The sequence below is a fragment of the Alternaria arbusti genome, assembly GCF_024043155.1.
Source record: "Alternaria arbusti strain BMP 1465 chromosome Unknown scaffold_5, whole genome shotgun sequence".
NCBI lineage: Eukaryota > Fungi > Ascomycota > Dothideomycetes > Pleosporales > Pleosporaceae > Alternaria > Alternaria arbusti.
Genome location: NW_026249945.1, coordinates 778,517 through 804,644, shown reverse-complemented (window position 1 = coordinate 804,644; position 26,128 = coordinate 778,517). Strand labels below are relative to the sequence as shown.

The 26,128-nt window shown below is 52.0% G+C and overlaps 9 protein-coding genes across 9 annotated transcripts; 5 read left to right on the top strand and 4 right to left on the bottom strand.

The window, feature by feature from the left end:
* Positions 1-491: 491 nt before the first annotated feature.
* On the top strand, positions 492-3,345 carry J4E86_004786 (uncharacterized protein; the record flags this gene model as incomplete). Its single annotated transcript, XM_051445323.1, has 3 exons — positions 492-2,853; positions 2,902-3,171; positions 3,224-3,345. 3 exons carry the CDS (start codon positions 492-494, stop codon positions 3,343-3,345), a joined length of 2,754 nt encoding a protein of 917 aa, XP_051303420.1.
* A 474-nt stretch (positions 3,346-3,819) lies between these two features.
* J4E86_004785 (uncharacterized protein) lies at positions 3,820-4,912 on the top strand (the record flags this gene model as incomplete). Its single annotated transcript, XM_051445322.1, has 3 exons — positions 3,820-3,918; positions 4,004-4,579; positions 4,646-4,912. 3 exons carry the CDS (start codon positions 3,820-3,822, stop codon positions 4,910-4,912), a joined length of 942 nt encoding a protein of 313 aa, XP_051303419.1.
* Positions 4,913-6,770: 1,858 nt separating this feature from the next.
* Positions 6,771-7,697, bottom strand: J4E86_004784 (uncharacterized protein; the record flags this gene model as incomplete). The annotated part of the gene is made up of 2 exons (XM_051445321.1): positions 6,771-7,304; positions 7,419-7,697. 2 exons carry the CDS (start codon positions 7,695-7,697, stop codon positions 6,771-6,773), a joined length of 813 nt encoding a protein of 270 aa, XP_051303418.1.
* Positions 7,698-9,856: 2,159 nt separating this feature from the next.
* On the bottom strand, positions 9,857-11,569 carry J4E86_004783 (uncharacterized protein; the record flags this gene model as incomplete). Its single annotated transcript, XM_051445320.1, has 2 exons — positions 9,857-11,360; positions 11,412-11,569. The coding sequence occupies 2 exons, from the start codon at positions 11,567-11,569 to the stop codon at positions 9,857-9,859; spliced, it is 1,662 nt and encodes a 553-aa protein (XP_051303417.1).
* Positions 11,570-13,326: 1,757 nt separating this feature from the next.
* J4E86_004782 (uncharacterized protein) lies at positions 13,327-14,513 on the top strand (the record flags this gene model as incomplete). Its single annotated transcript, XM_051445319.1, has 2 exons — positions 13,327-13,567; positions 13,690-14,513. The coding sequence occupies 2 exons, from the start codon at positions 13,327-13,329 to the stop codon at positions 14,511-14,513; spliced, it is 1,065 nt and encodes a 354-aa protein (XP_051303416.1).
* A 201-nt stretch (positions 14,514-14,714) lies between these two features.
* Positions 14,715-16,426, top strand: J4E86_004781 (uncharacterized protein; the record flags this gene model as incomplete). Its single annotated transcript, XM_051445318.1, has 2 exons — positions 14,715-15,537; positions 15,591-16,426. The coding sequence occupies 2 exons, from the start codon at positions 14,715-14,717 to the stop codon at positions 16,424-16,426; spliced, it is 1,659 nt and encodes a 552-aa protein (XP_051303415.1).
* Positions 16,427-20,105: 3,679 nt separating this feature from the next.
* On the bottom strand, positions 20,106-22,731 carry J4E86_004780 (uncharacterized protein; the record flags this gene model as incomplete). The annotated part of the gene is made up of 3 exons (XM_051445317.1): positions 20,106-20,850; positions 20,899-22,586; positions 22,636-22,731. 3 exons carry the CDS (start codon positions 22,729-22,731, stop codon positions 20,106-20,108), a joined length of 2,529 nt encoding a protein of 842 aa, XP_051303414.1.
* A 712-nt stretch (positions 22,732-23,443) lies between these two features.
* On the top strand, positions 23,444-24,581 carry J4E86_004779 (uncharacterized protein; the record flags this gene model as incomplete). Its single annotated transcript, XM_051445316.1, has 3 exons — positions 23,444-23,972; positions 24,023-24,440; positions 24,491-24,581. The coding sequence occupies 3 exons, from the start codon at positions 23,444-23,446 to the stop codon at positions 24,579-24,581; spliced, it is 1,038 nt and encodes a 345-aa protein (XP_051303413.1).
* A 371-nt stretch (positions 24,582-24,952) lies between these two features.
* RPS15 (ribosomal protein S15) lies at positions 24,953-25,641 on the bottom strand (the record flags this gene model as incomplete). Its single annotated transcript, XM_051445315.1, has 4 exons — positions 24,953-25,197; positions 25,248-25,369; positions 25,449-25,506; positions 25,605-25,641. 4 exons carry the CDS (start codon positions 25,639-25,641, stop codon positions 24,953-24,955), a joined length of 462 nt encoding a protein of 153 aa, XP_051303412.1.
* Between the last annotated feature and the right edge of the window lie 487 nt (positions 25,642-26,128).

Below are 26,128 nucleotides of genomic sequence, written 5' to 3'. Positions count from 1 at the left end.
AAATCAACATCGTCGTAGAAACACGAAGCGAAATATCGAATTCTTGGCTGTATCAGTACTCGTAGGGAGTAAGGCAATTGCTCAATTGGTTCAAGGGTTTGCAGAACCGGAGCAGATGTGGCTGTATTGAAGACCACAGCGGAAGGAAATCATACCATCTAGATTCGGCACAGTTTGTAGCGCCATGCATTCCAATTAATTCCCAGAGCAGGCTTGAATAGGAACGCGTCGCACAATCTCATTGTAATGCAAGTGTTAGTGCAGCGCGGGCGGCCCCTTGCGTCGAAGAGTGGCTTGGGGCGTTTCGGCCAACACCAGCTCCCGCACCTCCGCGTGAACTCCGCAGATCCGCCCAGCTGGACACTGTTCATAACTCGCACCTGCGCCCTGCCACTATACCCATTTCTTGAGGCTGGTCTCATCTGATCCTGCGTCGCCTTCTACTACCATGTTATAATTGCTTGCGTTCTTGTTCATACTTGATCATTACCATGCCGCGACAGCGCGCCGCGAAGGAGGAGGAGACGGAGCTGCTAGCCAAGGAAGAGAGATCCGCGCGCACTTCAGAAGACGGCTCCGAAACATCCATATCCTCCATTTCCACAACCTCGCTCGTCCTCGAACACATCAACGACCCGTCCCTCAATCGTGCGTCGCAACCGAAGCGTGGGGAGAAGTACCACGACGACGATGACGACGCAAGCCAGGCGCGCGAGCCGTTCGACGTCGAGGATGGGCGGTACAAGGCCCCCATTGCTGTAGATAAAAAGACAAGAAGGTGGCTATGGATTGTAGGCACGGCCTGTGTAGCTGGATGGGCGCTTGCGCTCGTCTTCTTCTTGATGAACGGCAGCTACAAGCATGCTTCGTCCAGGCCACACGACCCTCTTGCTAGTTCTACCAAGGGCTCGGGGAGGAAGATCACGTTGGACGATGTCTTCGGAGGCCGCTTTTATGCCCAACAACAGAGCGTCGCATGGATACCGGGACCAAAGGGCGAGGATGGCCTGCTGCTTGAGAAGGGCTCGAGCAACGAGGAATACCTGGTCGTTGAGGATATAAGGTCCAAGGGCGAGGCAACTTCTTCTGCGAGCAAGACCACGCTGATGAAGAAGAACACATTTGAGGTGGACGGCACGTACGTCTATCCAAGTGATGTTCAGCCAAGTAAAGATTTCAAGAAGGTTCTTGTCACGTCGGATTACCAAAAGAACTGGCGACATTCCGGTACTGCGAAGTACTGGATTTTTGATGTTGAGACACAGACTGGAGAAGCTTTGGATCCGGACCAGCCGAACGGCGCAATTCAGCTAGCCTCGATATCTCCGCAGTCGGATGCGGTCGTGTTCACGAGAGACAACAACATGTTCCTGCGCAAGCTGAACTCCAAGGAGGTTATACAGATTACAAAAGATGGTGGCTCTGAGCTCTTCTATGGTGTCCCTGACTGGGTATACGAGGAGGAGGTCTTCCAAGGAGATAGTGCGACATGGTGGTCCGAGGATGGCAAGTACATCGCTTTCCTGCGTACCGACGAGTCCACCGTCCCAACATACCCGGTCCAGTATTTCGTGTCACGACCTAGCGGAGAGAAGCCCAAGGCTGGCGAAGAGAACTACCCCGAGGTTCGCGACATCAAGTACCCCAAGGCAGGCGCCCCCAACCCTATCGTCTCACTGCAATTCTACGATGTCGAAAAGGGCGAAGTCTTCAGTGTCGAGATAGAAGACGACTTCAGTGACGAGAACCGTCTGATCACCGAGATCGTCTGGGCCGGAAAGACGAAGCAAGTACTTGTTCGCGAAACCAATCGCGAGAGCGACATCCTGAAGCTTGTCTTGATGGACGTCGAAAAGCGCACCGGCAAGACGGTAAGAACCGAGAACGTCTCTGAGCTGGACGGAGGCTGGATGGAGGTCTCACAGAAGACGACGTTCGTACCGGCTGATCCTGACAACGGCCGCAAGGATGATGGATACATTGATACAATCATTCATGAAGGCTACGACCATATCGGCTACTTTTCACCATTGGACAGTGACAAGCCTGTGTTGCTCACTCAGGGCGAGTGGGAAGTCGTTGATGCGCCTTCTCGCGTGGATCTGAAGAACAACCTGGTGTACTACGTTTCAACTGAGAAGAGCTCTATGGAACGACACGTCTACTCTGTACTCTTGAATGGTACTGGAAAGAGTGAAATGCTGGAGAATGGAGGCTCAGGTTACTACGACGCTTCCTTCTCAGCTGGTGGCTCTTACGCCTTGATCACCTACAACGGACCCGGAATTCCATGGCAGAAAATCATCAGCACGCCATCGAACAACGACAAGTACGAGAAGGTCATTGAGGAGAACAAAGCGCTTGACCGCTTCGTCCGTCGGCTTGAGATGCCCATTCTCAACTATCAGACAATCAACGTCGATGGCTTCGAGCTGAACGTCCTCGAGCGTCGTCCGCCGCACTTTAACCCGAAGAAGAAGTACCCTGTTCTTTTCTACCAATACAGCGGACCAGGCTCGCAGGAAGTCAACAAGAAGTTCAAGGTTGATTTCCAGTCGTACATTGCCGCCAGTCTCGGGTACATCGTGGTGACAGTGGACGGGCGAGGTACGGGTTTCCTCGGTCGGAAGCTTCGATGCATCACGAGAGGCAACATTGGATACTACGAGGCGCACGATCAGATCGCCGCGGCCAAAATCTGGGCCAGCAAGAAGTACGTGGACGCTGATCGACTCGCGATCTGGGGCTGGAGTTACGGCGGTTTCAACACACTGAAGACGCTCGAGCAGGATGGAGGAGAGACGTTCAAGTATGGGATGGCTGTCGCTCCTGTGACGGACTGGCGGTACTACGGTAAGAAGACTCCCGCTATTCATCTACGTCGCTAATCTTTTACCGCAGATTCTATCTATACGGAGCGCTACATGCACACGCCGCAGAACAATGCCGAAGGCTACGACAACTCCACCATCACCGATGTCACTTCGCTAGCGAAGAATGTCCGCTTTTTGGTCATGCACGGTGTCGCCGATGACAACGTGCACATGCAAAACACGCTTACCCTACTTGACCGACTGGATCTTGCAGGTATCGAAAACTACGATGTTCATGTGTTCCCCGATTCGGATCATAGTATTTACTTCCACAACGCGAACAGGATTGTTTACGACAGTAAGTGACTTCGTGTGCCATTGATACGACGAAGTAGCTAACGGGATTCCAGAGCTTAAGTGGTGGCTCGTCAATGCTTTCAACGGCGAATGGTCGAGGATCACGAATGCGGTGCCCAAATCGCAACTTGATTCGAAGTCGATAGGACGTGAGTCAAAGGCTCGGCATATATAGAGTTTGACGCGTATAGATTGCGTAGGCGTTACAGGCGCGGAATTCCAATATCGTTACCTTGCAAAACTGTTCTCATCAGCCAACCCGAATGTCCAGATACCTATGAGTTTCGCAGCTAATATGCATGTTGCAGTGCTTGTGCTTGTGCTTGTGCTTGCTGATTCGCCGCTTTTGAGTACCAGAGTAAACCTGGGAACATGCTCAAGCAAGCCCCACACTTTGACACGACTTTGAACCTACTTGACAATCGTGATATCGCGGTATGGTCGTAAGAAGTCTCACTCAATGCATTTGCAGGCCCAAAAGTGGCTGTCATTGAGGAAGCTCTCATCAGCCGCTCTTTCCCCTCTCGAACCCCACTTTTGAAGCTACTACATCACACATCGCAAGCATGACGGCATCTCAGCCCATCCACTTGCCTTTTCCGCCTCGAATAAGTTGTGGCTCGATATATAAATCTCAAATATCGACAGAATGAGTTTCAAGCCTAGCAACCTAGCCGTCTGCGAAACGTGCGGCACGCAATTCGACGTTCCGCTTGAGCAGCACCCGGAGACATGTCGGATCTGCGATGTACGTCCATCACCAGAACCAAGAACCCGGAATCACCACAGCCAGGAAACGAAGCACAAAAGCAATAAAACTAATCAATGTCTAGGACCCCCGCCAGTATGTTCCCGCATCAGGACAATCCTGGACTTCACTCTCCGCCTGCCAATCCCTCCAAAAGAACACTTTTGAAACGGATAAAGAAGACTCTCGCATTCACTACATAACCACTGCACCTCTCTCTCCGTCGGAACTTCCCCCGGGTCTGGCCGATTCTAGCACGACCCGCAAGCAACTTGGCATTGGGCAGCGCGCCATCTTACTACAAACATCACGTGGAAACATCCTTTGGGACTGCATCGCTTTCTTAAACCCTGCTACCATTGATTTCATCAAGGGAAAAGGTGGATTAAAGGCGATTGTGATCAGCCATCCGCATTTCTACACGACGCATTTGGAATGGGCGAGTGTCTTCGGGTGCCCGGTGTATATGTGCATAGCCGATGAGGTGTGGTTGAACCGAGAGGATCAGAATGATGTGAGGAGGTTTGTCGGGGGCGTCGTTCCGATTGAAGAGATTGGGGGCGAGGCCAAGGTGATTCAATGCGGTGGGCACTTCGAGGGCAGTTCGGTGCTGTGGTGGGATCGGAAGCTTTTCATCGCTGATACGTTTATGAGTGTACCTGTTAGTCTTACTATCCCCTCTTTCCTATCAAGTTGTTCCAAGCTTCGTCGCTGACAAACTTCGTAGTCTGGATTCAACAACGCGCGCCGCGTCCCGGATACGACGTCCTACTCGTTCATGTGGGCGTATCCCAACATGATCCCACTGACGCCAAAGGCTATCCATGGGATTTGGAAGGCGATCAAGCCGTTCGAGTTTGATAGGACGTATGGAGGATTCCCGGGGCAGAATCTGAAGAGGTCGGACTTGAAGAAGCAAGTGCTCGAGAGCATGAAGATTTTCCTACGAAGAAGTGGACATGAGAACGCAGATGTGTATGAAGAGGGTGTTTAACAGGAAGGAATCGTGGAATAGCCTGGACTCAAAAGATCAACTAACATCATCTCGTTGATTGGTGGTATCTACTAAGTGAAAGACTTTGAAACAAGCACGCTAAATTCATCCAAAACTACTCTCCGATGCGACACGAGATCCTAGTTCGGTGATAGCCACAATGGCCATGTATATGCGGAGTATTGAAGGTTCGTCGCGATTGCCTTCGGACATGGCAGCGAGGCAAGGGCTGACGATAGCTTGATGCTTCACTGATGTGTGAACATCATGTTTTACTCTCACACGGATGTTACAGGTACATCCGTTCAATGGAGGGAGATTTAGTATCGTTGATAGAGCGCAATGGCATGGACTGGAAGGGTACAGGTACATTAGAAAGCCGCAGTACTCCATTAGGCTGTTCAAACACGTCGCAAGAAGCGCCGATAGCGATACCTCTTCGAATCGCGTAGGCTTGTTCACACTCGACCCCATGCCCTTTGTGTCGCGTTGTGCGTCTAGTGGCCGAACCTGCTGCTCCGACATGGCTGCTTTTTGGTTCCGCGGTAGACCGGTCGGGCGTGGAGGGGTGGTTCCCCGGTAGAGAGGTCGCGCGTGCAGGGGATGCATCCCAGCGGCGATTCGGAAGATTGTGCTTCTTCGAGACTGATACACGCACACGTTAGCCATTACACATGGGGTTATCAAGCAGAGCGAGCCTCTAAGTACCTTGTCTCGACGCTTGGAAGCTTTGGCACTTGTGGTTCCAGGATGCCATGTCACTGACTATGCTACTTCGAGGGAGCTAGAAAGACTTCAGCTTCTTAGTTTCCACCGATGGACGATATACCCACGGAGCTCTTTCGGTGGAGCAATTGGAACCTTGGTACGCGACATTGTGTATAGCGTAGGGATCGATTGTTGCATAATGCTAAGGGTGTGGAGGGATCTTTAAGCATCTGCTTGGCTGTTCGATAGCAAGAGGAGAAGAGAGAGAGAGACGGAAGTCTTGAGTGATGTATACGGATAAAGGAACCATGTACCCCTTGGAAAAGAAAACAGCAACACAGTGGGTACATTTAGTTGCATATTAGCGCAGCGATGTTGGTGTGTGATCTGCTTCAACAGAAAAAGCAAAGCGTCACCAGCTTACACCGCGCGCAATTTTCGAGATGCGACGACCAATCTAATTGTACCATTCGAGACGCCAAATCTATAGGACGTACGTTATTGAGTTCTATGCTCCAAAACAGTCCCATCGTCACATACACGAAGCTGGAGACGTTCGTGTTTCGTCGTCGTAAAACACACGGGCCCACACCATCTTTTGCTGATTGCTCAACAACCTTGGGAACCAAAAGGAATTTCGCAGGTAGGTATGTAGCTTTTTGTGGCGTAGAGGGTGATGCCTAAAATGCGTGAATAAATATTTCCAATCTACTGTGGCCCAGGCAAGCTCGTTTCGGAAGATGATGTTGAGAAAGGGTATATAATTGCTTTCTCCGCCACCCTGCATACTGCAACGAACGGTTCAACGGTGAACAAAGTTAGGTGCGCTACGATACCGTTCGTTCGGAATATTCGGCGATGATCTTGTGTGGCTAACATGTTCTAGGTAGTAGCACCGAAGTACCGCCGCTGATGATGCGGAGATAGCTAGGTATAGTTCCAAGGTGTGCTCAGCAACCGTATGTATGCTTCTCTCGACTTACTCTGTTCATGATGACAAGGGGATTGATCATTTGGGACATAATTCATAGCAGTGAACGGTGCTTGCATCATTGCGTTGATTTGCATGGTCTACGTCAGCTGTGTTAAGCCCTGCATGAGGTGGCACCTGCATCTAGCTCACCCACCATCTGCCCGCTCCTTCTCTTCATCAATCGCTTTCACGCTTCGCTCCTATGAAGATACCTCCCACCGCGAAGAAGGCCGCCGTAATTGCGAACATGTCGTTACGTTTCGGCACCGGGACGCACACGACCATGAGGAGCGCAAGCAGAATACCAAGCACGCCGAGCACAACAATACGGTTTTTCTCAGATTCGATGCAGCTCAGAATGCCCAAGCATATTGCTAGGAATACTGGTACATATATTCCGGTGAGTATGTTGGCGACCATTTGTATCTTGTCCAGCTCAAGGTATTGCTGAGGTGCAACGCCATCCTCAAGAGATCGTTGTCTTGGGACACGAGTGATCAAGCGCGTCACGTACGTATTGACTGATTCGAGGTGCCGAATAACGAAAGCAGTCAACATGTCCTGCTCATCTAGGTCGCCGTCCTTGAAAGAACATGTATCGGCATGCGACGGAACCTGGGTGTACATGGCCCCATTCTCCTTGGTCGGTCCAAACAGACCCTCCTCGAACAACGTCTTTCGAGCAGCGAAATGTCGAGCATAGACGTCGGACTGGTGAGGTAAGTTAGCAACATGGGTTGCGAGACAGAGATCTTCGCCTACATCGCCACCGTCAGCACGATCCTTGGCACACAGAATCGGTCAAAACCTACTGTATCGCCGGACCGAGATCTTTAAAGCGTCAATCTTGGATCTCAAGAATGAGTGGTCGTGCAAGTGGTAGGCCTGGTGATAATCCAGGAGTGTGCGGACGGTCCAGTCAGGAGTCTCAGCGCCAATGGCCTCGATAAGTTCATCACATTCTCGGCGTAGCTTATCAATTTCCCCCGTTTCGTTGTACAGCATCCAAGTCCACAGGTCCAGGTGTCTCCGGAATTTCGCAAGCTCTGGATTCTCTACAATCTCGCCGTACAGGACGGAGTAGCGGCGCGGAGCGCTTTGCATGATAACCGGAGTTCAGCAGGATTCCCGATGCAGCAATATCGATTCGGCAGGTTTGATCTTTTTCGAAGCTATCTCAGATCGAGGAAAGATAAGAAAGAGTATCCAGCAGGCTGGTCGATTCGAACCGTGAATTGATCGCATTGCGGAGACCCACGAGTCAGGAAATCGATCTCTATATACCTTGTCCGCTCTGCCTCACGATAGATACCAACTGGATGACCACGACCTTGATTCTGCCTTCCAACACATAGCATACACCGTTGCCACTGCCTTTCAGCAATGCAAACAAGGGCCAACATGGTATCGTCACTCCAATCAACAAGCGGGCATCCGTTACGGACTTCGTCTCGAGCCTACGTGCGTCGTAACGGTTGTTGTCACCAAATCAAACATGTACACAACATATTAGTCCTCTCACCGGATGCCACGCCATCAGCTTCAGGATTCCGGATCAGGGCTGAGCACGCTGGTCGGACGCCCGTTGAGTCTGCCGACTGGCGGTGAAGGCAGGGGCTTAGGAATCAAAAAGTCATCATCGCGACATTGCCGGAAAGAACGCCAACCACCGCCCGACTCCTCCACTAAATAAGCCCGGCGGTCGAGCATATGAAAAGTTAAAGAAGGCGGATCTCCGCATATTCCAGTGGTAGACAGCGGTATGAAGGCAATGACCTGATATTCCTCCGCGCGCTTCTCCAGCAGATCGAGGGCTGAGTCTTTCAATCCGTTGCGGGCCCGCGGCGCATCCTTGGCTCACATCCTTCGACCCCCACGCTTAGTTTGGCACAAGAGCATCGTACCCGAGGTGAACAAATCACCACAACCTGTGTGCATCACTCATCACTATAGGTGTAGACAAAGGCAACAGGTCAAATGCGTTGTCAACCTCAAAACCACCAAGGTCAATCATCGTTACCTTTCCCGAGCGTCAGTTCTTTCCGGCTTTGATCTTGCGGGCGCAGCGCAGTGTCCTGCACGCCACCGCCGGCGATGCCGGCCAGCATAAGTTCCCGGGAAACAGGTTCGATATATGCTTCTTCAGCACGTCAATGTTGGCGAAATATCTGGCGCTACTGACTTGGCCGCATATTCAACGTCAAAAAAAGAGGTGATCGGCTTGACATCCGGATTCGAGTAAGCCGCAGATCACGCATCGTAGCGTGTTCAATTGAATGCCAGCTCCTGGGAGTCACCAGAGAACGAATCAATCAAGCATCAACCAACAAGCGATCCGAAAAAAACCCCCATTGCATGCAAAATGCGAGCGTTCTTCTATCTTCTCGTTCACAACTATCTTCGAGCTAGACAAGAGAAAAAGATGGCGAGCATTCCAGCGTTATTCCCAGACCGTTAAATCGGGTTCCCCTCTCCTGGGGCCAACCCGGGTCAATGGCAGAGCCGCATTAGCTAACCGAGCAACATGCATGGGGTACATCAAGCTATCAGTGTGTACGAAGCGTGGCAAGGCGACGCTAGTTCGGAATCGAAAGCACCTGCATGTAGCACAGAAACCGGTGAGACCGATCGACGCGCGCGGCATGATTTGGACTGCATGAAAGACGTAGGGCAACGTGTGTATGTAGCCTGCGTTCTCACCGCTTCGACTATGATGTTGTCGTTATTGCTGTTCATTATTGGATGCTGCTCAGATGACTTCGATGCCATAGCCTTGCTCCGCGCTCCGATGCCGTCATATTCCAGATGATCATTGGATGGGATCTCAGTGGCTAGGTACAGTGTTGATGCATGAGCGTCTCTACCCTGATGCTAGGCGTACACAGTTCCAGACACACGGTAAGGCTGATCCAATGGTTCAGCCGCATGTCTTGACTAACCAGTAAGAGTAGGATGGAAGGCTGGGGTCTGCACTGTTAAGCAACTGTAGTTCAGAACCCTGTTGAGCGCATTGTTTACACTCATAAGAACGCAGGTATTTTATTACTGACCTTGTTTGCTGCCGTACATTATCGGTCGCTCTTAGAGTCAGCAATAGAAACCAAAACCTTGCATCTCATGCGCTCTAGAAGTCTAATGCTTGTGGCAAGAAGTAACAGCGCGGAATAAATTTATCGACTGAGCAATTGTATACAGCTAAGAACATATAGAAAGCAGATGCTAGCTAGTAAAAGAAACTACCGCAACCGTTGTATAGTGCTACTCTAAGCAATCCAGTACCAGATCTTCTGCATCACGTTCTTCGGCACAGGTGCACCGGTGATATCGTCCTTGCACAACTCGTTCATCTCTCGCACACCCGTTATAACATCAATGTGCTCCAACTTGATCGCAAATGGCGTCCTAAAGTAGATCTTGTGGCCAGCGTAAAGTACGATGAAGATCGGGATGGTAATATAGGCGGCAAGGAAGTCGGATACGGCCCAGTTGGCAGGCACGAAGACCTGGAAACCGTTGGTCAGAGTCAGGAGTGACACTACGCCGAGAACGAAGTATGTAAGATATGGCTGGAACGGTGTGCGGTAGGGCAGAGATTCGAGCAAGTTGTGAAAGATCATCGCCTTGCGGAAGCGGATGTACGTGATCATGACGACGATCCAGGCAATGAATCCAGAGATGGTGGAGATATTGGAGAACCACAAGAAGACCTGGGCGCCAGTGCTAGAGACATTCAGGTATGCGAGGAGTCCGATGGCCCATGTAGCGAGAACAGCTACATATGGTACACCTTTCTTGCTGGTCCTGCCGAAGATCTTGGGCGCTTCTCCGTTGAGAGCCATACCATACAAGACACGGGATCCAGAGAATAAGAAAGCGTTTCCGGCAGACCATGCTGATGTCAAGACGGCCGCGTTGACGACGTGGTTCAGACCTACGATTCCCGCACGCTGGATACCAATGACGAAGGGAGAGGCGGAAGCGTTGGAGCTCTTGCTGAGGAGGCGATCATCGTCTGATGGGACAATGACGCCGATGATGAAGCTACCCAAACCGTAGAAGATAGCAAGACGGTAGACGAATCGACCAGCAGCCTTGGGGATATTCCGGCGCGGGGCAATAGTCTCTCCGGCAGCGAGCGCAATCAATTCAGGCGAAGTGATGAAAGCAAATCCGGCACGAACGAACGCAGTCCAGTAGGCCAGGAAACGCCCGGAGTTCCCTTCCACAATGTACGGTTTGAATGCGCCTGGGTTGTTCCAGTATCTGAAGCCTAACCTTCCTTGATCGTTGGGGCTCCCACCTAACATGATGACAAAGCCGAGAATAACAAGACCGATGATGGTGATAAACTTGATGGAAGCGAACCAAAACTCGGCTTCTCCGAAAACCTCGACTGCGACGATGTTAAGGAACAAGACCACGACCAGGAAGATGGTGATCCAGACAGCATTGTGGACAGGCGTCTCCCAGTACTCGACAAGGATTGCTCCAGCTGTAGCTTCAGCGGCCACTAAAATCGCGTAGGCGTACCAGTAATTCCAACCAGCAGCGAATGCGAGACTCGGGTCTACGAATCGCTTGATGAAGTAAGGAATGGTGATGCCGCGCATGGGCAGGTAAGTGACTATTTCAGCCAAGTTGTTCATGACGTTGTAAACAACAAGCATCATACTGAGGTAGGCCATGAACAACGGAGCAGGACCGACGAGGGCTAGGATAGATCCAGATCCGATGAAGAGACCTGTTCCGATAGCACCACCAAGCGCACTGACAGAATGTTAGCGATTGGTTCAGCGACACAAGAAAACGTAGACTTACAGAAACTGGATGTGTCGACTCTTCAGCCCACGATGTGTGTCTCCTCCTCGTCCAGTCTCCCCGCCAACAGTAGCGGCGCCGTGAACAAACGGCTCCTCGAAACCGACTTGGCTCTCATCGTAGCCATACGGCATAGCCTCAGGCTTCTCGTCGGCCATGTGGTGGTTCGGCATGGTTAACACGAGACAGAAGGAGGGCTTGGTCGGCGGTACCAATCTTGCTTTCGCCCTAGGGGATGCCTGGTGGTTATATAGATGGGATGCCAAAGGCGGCTGAAGAATGCGCCGGCCGTGATAGCAGATTTTGTAACAAATGTGGTGTATGGCCCGGCGCGAGAGGAAGATTATTCCACGTTCGCGGTTCGGACCTACCCAAACGTGGTACGGCTTCGGTGGCCAAGTCCTTATCGAACGTATGGGACGATCGTAGCCCAGACCCTTGTCAGAACGGGTTCTGGGGGACCAATTATCGTTGACTAGTGCAAACTACTGGTAGGGAAGGCGGGGGAAAATACCTCGAGCGCTGTGATGGTTGCAGCCCGTTGCTTAACTCGTATGATGACGTTCCCTCTGCACGGCGCGCATTCCTTCGGGTTTACTTCCTTACGCCACGGGCACTGTTCATCTGTTGGGTTTTGGATATGCGCCCTACCTAGATATGCGCCCTACGTGCGGAGTGAGGTGATAAGAACTGAGCCGACGTAAACCGCGCGCATTGTGTGCATGAGGCTCAAACTGGGCGTGTCCAGAGCTCAGACAAGCTTCTGGAAATACGCCTAGAAGCCTTAGCGCTCGAGGTACCCGCCGCTGGTTTGCGAGCTGGGTCTGGGTAGAAATGGAGCTGATCATGGGGCGCATGGAGAATGCACTGACTGACAGTTCACTGCAAAACCTGGGGATGGCGGGGATGGCGGGGATGGCGGTTCGTGCTTCATCCGGCGGCGCGATTGTCTGGTTTCACCGGACAAGCCGCCGATGATACGAACCAAGACTGTATGCGCCGTATAGCAAAAGACACAGTAGCTCGACATGTTGGTACTCGCTTAGAAGATTCTGACTTTGACTGCAATGCTATTAGGCCTCCTTCGTTATCATAATCTGCTACTCTTATCTTCAGTATTCGTGCCGTTGAGGATTTCAAACTTAACACTTTCACCCAGGCAGGATCTCAAAAGCTTGGACGTCGCTTCAAAGATGTTCACTGCGGGTCTCTTGTGGGTACACCATCCGTAGGGCCATGCAACTATGGCGCGACCCACCGTCCTACCAGACATCAATCTAGCAGCTTTAGCATGCACTCGGATTTCTGAGTAAAGGAGCCCTCTTCGCATTTCAACCTAGTACTTACTTACTTGCCGACCTTCAAGAAGAAGCTGGCTGTCAGCTTCGGTAAACGTCAGTGCGGTAACACTGCGCAGGCGTTCACCCCAGTCGACGGGGCTGGTCCTGCAATCCTGCGCACACCAACATGTGGGTCTTTTGATACCATTCAGTATACCTGCATGCACTTTTGAGGGCAGGTAGCAACATGCGACGTGTACTTTTAGAGCACACTCATCTCTATCTTTGAGCACACATAACCCATAGCATCGCGCAGAGGCGAGTCCCATGCTTGGTCATGTAAGCTTATAACAGCCCAATATCCTCTACAGTCGATCATATCTCAAAACGTAAATTGAGTCGTTCTCGTTGGCCTGTCGAGTTGGTTTGGTCAAGCTTTGAGGGTGCTTGGAAGGAACAATAACCCCTCACCAAGCATTCTGCACCTGCCCGCGGCAGGAAGCGAAGGCGCGGAGATGACACCATATGCTCGCGTCGCGAACGTCATACCGCAGACGTGTATACACGCGCTTCGAAGCTGCAATCCCCGTCGACCCTAGGAACCAACATAAAGCATCAATCGAGAAGTTCGCGATATGATTCCGCAGGTTGTGATCGACAAAGTTCTCTCCAAAGCGCAGGAAACTGCGTCACATAGCTGGGAATACGGCACCGTATTTGAAGCGCTACTTGAGTACAGAGATCCTCATTACAGCATATTTCATGACCCGTTCCCAGAGGGCAAAATACCAGAGTTGACGGTAGAGGATGTAGAAGCGTTACGATATGTGAAACCATTCATACAGACGAATAGCGCAAGACTGTGCGAAGGTAACGGTAAGCTCTCTTCTCTCAGGTTTCGTCCAACGCATGCTAAAGGCAGTGACTAGGTTCGTCGTCCGATCCGACATCTCTCTGCATTCCGGCCTTGTTGCTCTACAGATCAACAACCTCCCAAGCGCCTGACAATCCTTACCTCTCCGCTGTAAATCGCCAGCTGCACGACCTGCTTTCCACCACGCCCAGATACAGCAATGGCGCGATATCGCATCGCGATGCGTACCCTTCTTTGTGGGCAGACTTCATCTACATGGTGCCGCCTGCTCTTGCATACCACGGTGTCTTCACCTCAGATATAGGCATGTTGAAAGAGAGTGTACGGCAGTGCCAGCTATACTGCGAGGTGCTGGGCACGTCGAAAGGGTATTGGCAACACATCGCCAATGCCGAGGGCACGGACAGCGTGAAGAGCGATGACGGCGCGTGGTGTACGAGTAATGCCTGGGCTGCAGCTGGGATGACTAGGGTCCTAGCAACACTGCGCAGATCTCAATATGAATCGGAAACCGCTGATGAGCAGAAGACGCTACTAGATATGACGAAAGGCATTCTTGACGGCGCGATAGAGACTGATACTGATGCATCCGGCCTGTTGCGCAACTATCTCGATGACGAGACATGGTTTACAGAGGTTGCTGGGACAGCGTTGATGGCAGCTACGGTCTTCAGAATGGCGGTCCTCGAGCCTGGCAAATTTGGGGAACGGTATGTAGGATGGGCGACGCGCAAGTTGGAGGCTGTCAGTCGCCATCTAGATGAGGAAACTGGAGTTGCGGCACCTGTGATCAACTCACTGAAGGAGGGTCAGCGGACGCCGCTCAACGGTATCAATCCGGAGGGACAGGCTTTTGTCGTATTGCTATACGCTGCATGGAGAGATTGGAGGACTGTTGCAGATAATGCATCAATAGCGACGACCGGATCTCACGCGTCGAGGACGTGAGCAGCGCGTGCCGCAGTGGTTCGCGTCGTTTGTACCTCGGCAAATCCGACTCCTCACAGCAACCATGACTCTCCGGCATGCAATGGAAGCCATGCTTTCAATCACTTCCAATCACGGGGTACTTGACATACATAAAACTGCATCTCGCGACCGAGAGTTCAAACTGCGTCCGACTTGCGCTTAATTTCTTAACCCAACAGGATGTCCGCCAATACCCCCGTGATCATCGGCGTAGGCGACATCAAGAACCGCTCCACCGCCATCGCGGATGCGAAGGAGCCCGCAACATTAATGCTAGAAGCCATCCAGAAAGCCATCAGCGACACTGCATCTCTCTCGAAGACTGAATTGCAGTCAGCAATCGACAGCATCGATGTTGTCAAGACGTGGACTTGGCCGTATCCAGATCTACCCGGGCTTTTGGCAGAGAAGCTGGGCGTTGATCAGAGTCTGAAATGGAAGAGATATTCCGAACACGGAGGCGATAAACCAGGAAAGCTTTTCGATGAGGCCGCCAAGAGGATTGCAAAAGGCGAATGCAAAGTCGCGGTTGTAACTGGAGGTGAAGCATTAGCTTCGTGTACGTACCGCATGCCTTTCCGAGGTCTCCGCTCATCACTGACTGTACCAGTATCCGCGTGTGCAACTGCAAAGAAGCTTCCTCCACCAGGCTGGACAGCTCCGTCCGAAGCTGTAGATTCGGTCTTCACACCAACAGGTCGCGACCTAGGAAATAGTGCGGTTTCTTCTATCTGGCAAACCCTTTCTTCTACTGACTCTGGCAAAGACCTCGGAGCTATTCACAAGATTGGTGCGCCGATACATGTCTACCCACTTTACGAGAACGCGTTCCGTGCGCATCGCGGGCAGACGCTGAAGGCAAACCACGAAGAGAGTGCAAAGCTGTATGCTGAATTTGCAGACGTCGCAAAGAATAATGAGTACGCATGGAGTCAAGGAATTTCAAGTAGTGAGGAAGACATCAAGACTATTGGGAAGAAGAACAGGATGATATGCTACCCTTGTGGGTCTCACCACTTTCCGCATTAGGAACGGACGCTTACATCACACGCGCAGATCCCCTGCTTATGAACGCCTTCAACACGGTTAATCTTGCCTCTGCAGTCATCCTTACATCGACTTCCTTCGCCAAAAGTTTAGGTGTTCCCGAGTCGAAATGGGTTTATCCGCTTGGCGGCGCGGGAACGAAGGACGCGGATGAGTTCTGGAAACGACCAAACTTCTATTCCTCGCCGAGTATATCGCGCTCTCTTGATGCGAGTTTGAAAGTTTCTGGTACGACCAAGGAAGAGATGGACATCATTGACATCTACTCCTGCTTTCCCATTGTGCCTAAGATTGCGGCGCAGCATCTAGGAATACCTGTGGTTGGTCGTCAAAAGCCACCGACGATACTTGGTGGCCTGACATCGTTCGGCGGAGCTGGCAATAACTACTCAATGCATGCGCTCACCGAGATGACTCGGCAGATAAGAGACGGTAAAGGGAAAAAGGGACTCGTGCTCTGCAATGGCGGCGTTCTGAGCTATCAGTACGTCGTCATATTGTCGAAAGAGCCCAGAAGAGAAGGAACCTATCCGATAGAGAACCCTCTACCGCCGCAGATTACTGATGTGCCCGCACCTGAGCTCGTCTTCGACCCAGAGGGCGAGGCTGTTGTCGAAACTTACACCGTAGAGTTCAACCGAGACGGCAGCCCGCTTCGAGGTCACATTATTGGTCGCTTAAAGAGCAGCAGCAAACGTTTCCTCTCGAATCATGGAGATGAAAGCACGTTGCGACAGATGGCCAGTGGTGCGGTCGAGATCGTGGGCAAAAGCGGATGGGTTTGGCAAGATGGTGAAAAGAAGGGGAGGTCGCTGTTTGCATTCGATAAGCCAGCAAGACTGTAGCGACTTATCAAGTGGGTGAAGAGAGCGATGAGCTAGAATATCTGCTATGAAGCGCTGACAGGTCGAGTGAATGGGAGTGTCATTTCTCTGCGAGTACATGTGGCGAATCTACCCAGGTGGGCCACGGAGTGCTGCGGTTTGGGCTTTGCACAGTCTGCTAGCCTACTTTTCTACCCGGGTGCAGTCTCCCATCAGCAATACACGCAGTTGAACATAACTCTATCTTCTTGGTCCCTCCACTCGCTCTGCATTCATCTTCAAGATACTGCGGCGCCATCAGGCAATATCTTCCAGTCATGTCTTCCTCATGCGCAACACTAGACGGCATCACGACTTCCCTATCTATGATAGAACTAAACCCTACTGTCTCATCCCCTCCGACTCAGCCCGCCCAATCTTCTTTCGAGAAGCTTCCCCTAGAAGTCCGACAGCAGATCTACCGATACCTCTTCAACAAATGTGACCCTGATTCACTCTCGGTCGGTGTCCGTCTCTGCTACCGCCGCACCTTTCAAGCCCTCCAATCATCCGCGTCATTCATCCTCTGGAGTCTCATGCTGACAAGCCGCCAAATCTCCCAAGAGGTGCGCACTTACTTCTTCGGCTTCTACTGCTTCAATCTCATACCCGCACACGGGAAATACGACTATCAGAGTCTCCTCACGACGTTTTGGCTGAAGATTGGGGCACATAACCCTAGTCTTATACGGAAGCTTTCGCTGCCTTTGTACTCCATCCGTTTGTTTGACGAAAGAAACGGTCTGGTGGAGCAGTCTAGATTATGGTTTGCGTCGAATCTTCTGGCGAAATTCCCGGCGCTTACCAATCTCGATCTGGGCTTGCTTGTGCTAGAGTGTCTACCGCGCGATCATCTGATCTTTTCAAAAACGCTACCAACGACCGAGGAGATGAAAGCCATGAAAGAGTGGGAATGGAGTGGTATCGAAACGAATATACCTTTGCGAGAGTGCTTTGAGGAAATGGGCAGCGCTATACAGGGGAAGAACGTAGAGGTTGGGATATACTGGTGAGTGGACTATGATTTACGGAAGGAGTCCAGTAACGTGTTCTTACTGACGTGCAATGTAGGTCAGACTTGCTTCACCTGGAATTACTGCGGGAGCATAAGTGGCAGACGTTTGATCGTCTTGAGGCAGTCTATAAAGAGAGGCTGATGGGGATACTGCAGAAGTGGCTTAAAGCGAAGTCAGTGCAGAGCAAAGGGCCACTTCGAGGCTTTCGAAGTGTTGAGGATCGATTTTCTCGTGGTTATGACATATTGGATAACTACCATTGAGCCATTGGGGTAGACGATAAGTTGACGGATTGTGTGGAAGATAGGAAGATCACACAAGGAAGCATTATGGGGAATAATTTTCTTGAAAACAGTTCAATGCCTTTCATACCGTATGTGCTATTGGTATAGTAATTGTTTGAAGACTTTTGCTGCTGCGCAGAAATAAATGAGAGCTGAACAAAGTCAAAGCAGATTTTCCATGGTAACCCAACCACTGGGCGTATCGACCGCTTTAGCTGAGAAGGTACTAAAGCCTTTGAGTCCGTCGCTGCTGGGGAGGAACTGGGTCGAATCCAGGCCCCACCGATAGGACATGCCGATATTCTTGGCCGAGCTTATCAAGCGCGCTATGGTGACGCGACATGTCTGGACATTCAGGTCAGCCGGTATAGCAAAAGAATGGTGCAACAGTCACTTACCGATGAGCTGACTAAGACCGCTCATACCACATGTAGGTGAGCCCAATTCTCCCATCTCGAACTGTTTCATTAGGCTCGAAACCTGCAATCTTAAGGGCTTCTTGGTTTGCTACATGCAGCCTTGATTTGATGTAAAAATACACCCCAACCCTCTTGATTCCCATCCAGTTAGCCAAGAGAAGTTTCAGAGCTTCGGGGTTGCTGCGTGATCCCCAAAGACCCCAGAACACGGTCTGTATGGCACTTGCGTGATACAGCTGCAATGAACGCATCCAGCTGTCCATGTTTGAAGCAGGGTTGAGATAGGTCACCATGAATATGTTTTTCTGGAAGAAAAGTACACTTGTGTCATTGCGGAATTGGCGGCAGGTTCGGGAGAGAGCTGTCTGCTCATGCCGATGAAGACCAATGCTATGTTTTCTGATGAGATAGTAAGATGGTTTTCCCAGAGATCTCTCATGGAGCAAGTAAGTCTGGCCTCCTATAACGTAGTCGTAGATATGGTTCCGAATCTCGGCTGGAAGGCGAAGGAGTGGTGAGTTGCTGTTATTTTGGGCGCTGGAGTCGATGTCATCAGCTACTTTCGAATGTTACAGGGCTTTGGAGATACTTACATGGCTGCCCGACGTAGTTTCTCACTTCCGGTGACGCGAGAAACACTAGGCTTTGCGACTTTGCTTGTCGTCTTGGACGCAGGAGTCTTTCGACTGCGTTTCTTGAGGTTAGGACGCGCCATGACGTGGTGTAGAGAGTTGTCGTCGTCAAAATTGACAGCAAGGCCGCTTTATAATCGGCTAGCGTGAGGACGAGCGATAGCGCCTGGTAAGTGGTGAGAGATGAGCAGCCATTACGAAGGTGAAGGTAAAGGTGAACTTCAAATGCCTGAGAGTACCTCGTAAGATTCTTAGCTGACAACATGGAGGTAGGCCGTGTCAAACACAGCCACAAATACAACATGAACGGCAGGCATGGTATGAGCCGGCCGCTTTCCTCTAAACCTAAGCATTCCCGGCAAAGTGATAGAGTCCCACTTGCGGACTCTCCCATGCAAAATCTTCGTATTTGCACAGGCACTCTGCTAGTCATGCTGCCATGCAAGCCTCCGCCTGTGGTATCACTTTCACTCTCACTATCCTGCCTCTTCCACTCCTATTACCCAGGATATCACGTCCACATATCCAAAATACAGCACATAAACTCTACACACCATACCCGCCCCTCCGTCCCATCATCCATCATTCCCCGCCCATCTCCCAAGCTTCGAACGACCAACCACCTAATAAACGCGTCTCGGAGCGTGCGAACGATGCGGCTGATCTCTCGAACTCCTGCGCGGATGCCCAGAGCGCGTAGATCGCTTGCTTGGACTTCGTCTCGGCCTGGACTTTGATCTCGACTTCGATGAGTGCGATTGTGAGCGTGAACGTGAGTGCGATGACGATTTGCCGCTAAAGCAGGCGAGCAACGCCACGAGGGCGCTTGTGATGCAAATGATTGCGGTTGGAGGGGTTGGTTGAGGGTTTCTAGGAAGGTACGTTCAGGCAAGGAACGCAAATGTGGAGATGGTGGTCGATGATGTTGGGTCCGTGGAGCCAAATTTATGGGTCGTTACTTCCTCTTATGCACCACATGGTGTGCAGTGCGGCACCTCGCCTTGGACGTCACTTCCTCCCCGCTAAGTACTGATGACATGGGCTGAGCCATACTATCCAAAAGTCGAGGCCTCTAGGTCTAAGTTACCAACTCGATTGTTCACATTCAGACCCGCAACATCCGGACCCTGCATGAGTCTTGTTGCTTGGCTGTGCGTGGCGTCCGGATGCTGGTATCAACATGATTGGTTGATAGGGGAGCGAAATCTGTGGCGCATGTCCAGCATGACGTTCGCTGCGTAGTTCGTGGATTGTTTCAATGTGTCGGTAATAGATCCATAGCTTTCCAAGCCTCATAAACTCTAAGATATCTACAGCCCACTAAGCACACTCTGCACCCCTACAGTCCCAACATCATCTCTCCTAGCAATGAAGCCCTTCAACTCCTGCGCATCCTGCCCACCCGCAGCTCTGAGCCTATCCCTCAGCGCCTCAGGTCCAATAATAAACAACGTACTGACATCCGTCAGCACATCCATAGCACCAGGTTCCAGCTCATCGCCCGTAGGCCATGCTCTCACGAGCTCAACATAGCGGTTCATGTCTTTAGATACACTAAGACCACCGACTTGTGAGATGGTGAACTTGAGGAGGTGGGATAGAACAAGGGATCGCAGACCGCGAGCGAGTTCGGCGAGGAAAAGGGAAAGATTGCGGCCGGAGAGGGCGGCGGAGGCTTGAGAGGCGACGCGGGTTAGGAACGCGGAGACGTCGCGACAAGCTTGTGTTTCGGTTGTGACCATCAGATCGTCTTCTTTGGGTCGGAAGTCGGTCTTCTTTTGTTGAGACAGACATCTGCTCACCCAGTTGAGAGATGCTGTGAGTGTGAGATTGAGGATGTTGGATAGTTTGGATTCAAGGGTCGACGTTGTGCTGTTCGCGGACTTCTCGATGTCGCGGCGAATGGTGAGGTTGGGTGTGCAGAGGGGGAGGACGATGGTTGTAGTGGTTTGTTGGAGAAGATGTAGGATTGTGGTGATGGCGTGTAGCGATGGGAAGTGGGCGAGATCAGGGGCTGTCTTGGAGTTTTCTTGAGAAACGGCATGGTCTTGTGCACTGTTTTAGTGTTAGTAAGGATGCGTAGTTCAAGCATGTATGACTTACGCGTCTAGTGCCGTCTCCAGATAGATCTCGCCCATCTGCCGTAGCAGTAGGTTCAGTAGTATCTGCACGTCCTTCGGCGTCTCATTACCAGGCGACAGCTCCAGTCCACGCCCAACACCTTCTGCCAGCCACTTGAGCATACGCTTAGCGACTGGTAGCGATAGTCTGCCATCTTCATCAGTCACCTCAATGTCTTTCTTCTCTTGTTGGTCTTCTTTCAAGCCAGCAATGCGAAGCAGCGTTGCTTTTTGACTGGCGGGCAACTCGGTGCTTTCAAGGCGTTCCATGTACTTGTCACGAGCGGATGCAGCCAACTCCTTACCTCGCTGGGCTAGCGATCCAAAGTACGAGGTTGGCATCTTGCTGCGTCGCGAGTGGTAGATAGTGAACTTGAGCAGTAGCGAAGAGTAAAGCTCCTCCAGGTTCTTCTTCTCACGCTCAATGTACTTCTCTCCAATGAAGTAAGAGGAGAAGAGCTCTTCCAGCTGCTGATCAAGGGTAGCTGCGACCGCCGAAGTAGCAGGCTCCGGGTGCTCTGTCAACCCATGTGATTTTAGATCGTCCACCAACTGCGTGATGTAGCTCCTAGATGCCTGCAGTGAGCGCAGGAACGCGAGTGAAGACAATTCTCCTGCTTTGTCGAGCACCATCTCCAATCGACTTTGTATCGACTGCTGGAAGATGCGCTCGAGGAACTTGATGAGCACCTCCTCATAGTACGGGAATGCTCGTTTGATGATGGCGGATTCATCTTGAACGACAATCTTGACTTCGTCGATCAGAGACTGTAGCGTAGGCTCGACACCCGGTGGTTCCGCATCTGGATCTTGAAGGCGATCCCAAGTTTCTAGATCGGTCGCCAGGTCTTCGCCATTCAGTTGCATGCGGTCGATGAAGAAAGAGTGCTGGTTGACGTATGTTCCAATGACACTAGCTCCGTCGTTGAAACCCTTGAGCGCAATGGCACAGTCGCGCATGCCAGCGTAGTTTGGACGCGCATAGCATTCCTGAAACTTGCTGAGGAGATCCTGCTCCAGGTTCTCTAAGAACTTCTCGATGACTTCCTTCGTGTTGTGTCTCGACTGGTGTACCGTTCTCCTCTTCATGCCGTTTTGTACCTCTCCGTTGACTCGCTGGCTGCCCTCTGGGTCGAGACGCGTACTGATGCGCAGTAGTTGACGTGCAATCTCAGCGCATCGTACTATGTCGCCGTTCTTTCGCTGGTCCTCGAGGATCATGAGTTCGCCCCGTTCGCTGACTTCTTGCCAGCATTCAATCAGGAATTTTGCGTCCAGGGCTCGCTTCCGCTGGCGATCGAGCTCTTCGAGTCGTTCTCCGATGCGCATGGCCACGTTTCCCCCAGTATCTGACCCCCCTTCATCATTGCCGTTCAGCGAGCTGTCTAGCCTTTGGAACTTATCCATGGCCGTCTCCAACCGTCTCCCAAGCGATTCGACATTCTGGTTGTGTTGCAGCTCCGCACGGCGCACAGCTGTAGAGAGCTCAGTCTCCTTCTCTTCTAGGTCCTCAGAGAGACTGTTGAGTCGTGTGAGGGCGTGTTCGAACGTGCGAATGAGCGGCTTGGGGTCGAATGTCTGCTGGCCGGCAGCGCCTCCGGAGCGTCGTGTCGCAGGTACGGCAATTTGGGAGAGGTCCTCGATGAAGTCCTTGACAAGGAAGTCTTTGCTCTATGAGAGTCAACAGAGGAAACCAGGCGGATGCTGTACGGCTGCTTACGGTGAACTTCTCTAGGGTGAACTGCGGCGCGCGTATCGAATTCCTCGACGTCTGGTGGGTGGGTACCGATGAGCCGTCGGAGCTGATGCGCTGCATGGTTGCAGAGATGTGGGCAACTGCGCCTTGGGTGCTGGGTATCACTCGAGTCTACTATCACGGACGTCTATCGTAGCAGCCCAGCGCGCCAATGCCCCCGGTTGCCCTGGAGGTGCTGATTGAGCTGTCGCGGGGCATGAAATTGCCGGATTTTGCTAAAGGATACGCCTCTTTCACTCCCGCATGGTATTAGGCGTAAGTGTCTCCTGTTGCAGTGATTTGCATGTGGTGATGGAGCGTGTAACATGTCCGAGTCGCGACTGTGGCTTGTCGCACCCGTGGACACCCCACGCCTCGGTACAAGGTCCGCACTCGCAGCAGCTCCAGCCGAACGAACAACGGGTGACCCCATGCACTATGATGCCACCAGTCCAGCCTGGGTAGGCCGTATACAAAGATGCAAAACAATCCATTCCTTGTCTACAGCCTCACAGTACACGCGAAAGCATCCGCGTAATGACGCCTCAGTGCATGGCGGAGCAAGCGGAATGCGCGTCTATACTTGGCTGTGCTCGGCAGGCACGGCGCCACACGTACTTCGTATGCACCAGCCTCACCGGGATATTTCATCATCTTACGTCTGCCAGACATGGCCAGCTAACGCGCGCATTGTTCCTCTCCTTTCTGTCATACTCCAACTACTTGACCCTGTTCCCATAGACGCTGCCTGTCCCGTTCGGTTTGTTGTTCAACACCCTCCACACCGCCCGTAATGGCTACCACAGGCCTGACTCCCACGCAAGAGGCTGCTTTTAGACGAAGCAAGCAACTCTCCGTCCAGCAACGCGAAGAACTTCTGAAGCCCTTTCTCCCCTCCGAGCCATCCGACAGCGAGACGCAGGCGCAGAAGAAGAAGGCCCTGCGCGACCGCCGCCAACGCGCAGCCCAACAGAACCGCAAGCCACTCGCAGGCCCCATCAAGACCTTCCTCCACCTCGCAATCTACCACGTCGTCGCTCTCTTATTCAGCATCTTCTTCCGCTTCCGTCGCGCCTACCGACTTGTCAGGGGCAAGGTCGTCTCGCTGCTCAAGTACCATCACCGGACTCCAGAGTTCATCGCCCACGATGTCAAAGACCTCGAGAAGCTGCCCAAGCACCTCAGTGTGATAGTTGAATACCAAGAGGACGACGGAAGCCAGGGTACAGCCGGATTAGAAGGACTTGTAAACGATGTTTGTGAGATAGCAGCTTGGGCCGCGAGTGCCGGCATACCCTTTCTGAGCGTCTACGAACGGACGGGTAAGTCTTTCCCATTCTGACTGTAGAGCTATGCTGACAAGAATGAACAGGTGTACTTAAGAACTACCTCCCTCAGACCCACGCCTCCATCTGGTCAACCCTAGAAGCCTACTTCGGACCCCATCGCAAGCCTACGCTCTCCCTCCGTGCGCCGCACCTATCCTCCTACTCTCCTCCCAACACGCCTCCTCAGAGTGCAGACGATGACCTCAAAGGGGAAGAACGCCAGCATCTTACCGTCCTCCTCCTCTCCGAACACGACGGCCGCGACACCATCGTCGACCTGACGCGCACACTAGCCGAGATGGCCCAGAAGGGAGACGTACGACAAGAGCAGATCAACACGGACCTGATTGATGCGCAGTTGAACGACCACGTTTCGAGTGAACCAGATCTTCTGATTCTGTTCAGTCCTACAGTGCAACTCAAAGGATACCCACCGTGGCAGCTGAGGTTGACAGAGATCTTGTAAGTTGCCATACTTTGAACCACTGACTCCCTACTGATATACAATGTAGCCACCTACCAGACAACAAGGGTGTCAACTACCAGGTCTTCCTGCGAGCCTTGTACAACTTTGCAAAGGTCGAGATGCGCCTTGGGAGATAGCAGCATCGCATCCTTGTCGACTCTCTTATTGTAACAATACCCAATTTGATTACTGTTATCCATCGTCTCGTTGGCTTACCATGTCGTGGTATAATGTGAACGTTGGAATGTGAAGTGCAGTATAGCGCCATGTTTGATTAACCAAGAACTGCATCGTCACCATCACATGTGCATGTCACGTAATGAAGGAGCAGTCTTGGAGGTATCTCGAATGTCATGGTGGTGCTATCTACACCATATCTTCATGCCCGCTGTGACCGTTGTGTACGTCACGCCATCGAGAGTAAATGCACCTAACACCTTATTCATTGTAGGTCATCAAGTACATATCCGCCCCACGAAAGAACCCATGCAACCAAAACCCAGTTCGTTTACTTGAGAGGAATGAAACGGGAGGAGTGAGTGGCACCAATACCCGGCCTTCCGTGCTTGACGGGCCTGTATGAAATGGAGAACTCGGCGAGGTAGTGGCCGACCATCTCGGGCTTGATTTCGACCTGGTTGAACTCCTTTCCGGAGTAGACACCGATGACGGAGCCGATCATCTCGGGGACGACAATCATGTCACGGAGGTGGGTCTTGACAAGGTCGGGCTTCTCGTTGGGCTTGGCCTCCTCTGTCTTGTGTTAGCAATGACCCGTCGGCTGGGCGGACAGTGGTGCGTACGCTTGGACTTCCTGAGCTTCTTGATGAGACCCATGGGCTTGCGCTTAAGACCACGGTTGAACCTGCGGCGGGCACGGGCGTGGACGAGGTCGCGGAGTTCCTCAGAGCCGAGGTCGAGGAGCCTGTATATCGATCAGAATACCGCCACACTTGTATGCATTTCCAGCGCGTTCGAGGAGTCGCGGGGATCGGAAGACGTACTGGTCGAGGTCAACGCCGCGGTAAGAGAACTTGCGGAACGCCCTCTTGGCCTTAAGGGCTGTTGTGTTCGTTAGCCATGTCCATCACGTTGTGCACGTATCCAGGGAGAGCGGTGCGGGAGTATGGGAAGGTCTGGTGCGGAGGGCAAGGGCGTACCAGCTGCGGCCTCGGGATCGTAGTCAGCGTCAGCCATGTTTGTGGTTGTCGAAGTGATGGGAGAACTTCGTTGGGTCGCGAGGGTAGTTGTCGGTCGTCAGTTCTCGATGGGCGATATTGAAATTAGAGCCCTGGAGGTGTAGCTGCCCCGTGCGCTAAGCGAGGCCTTTTAGCGCCAGTCCAGACGGGCAGCTGCGATCATGCTATTGATTCACCAACACGAGAACGTCTAAACTGATGTGAACATATTTGTGATGATGATTTGTCGCTGCACAACTGTAACCAGTTACTACGTTCTACGGATCTTGCAAAAGAATCCTCACCCCAACCCCGCTTTATATAGGATGCGTTTTAACGACTCCAAATACCTGATGACGCAGTGAGTTCACACGCGACTATTCTTCTCTAAGTCTAGATGATGATCCGAGGTCACTTCAATACTTTCCCAAGATCATAACATTCTCTGTTATGCTCGTTCATGGTGGCTGTGGTATCCCTATACATCTCACTGTCGGTTCGCCAGT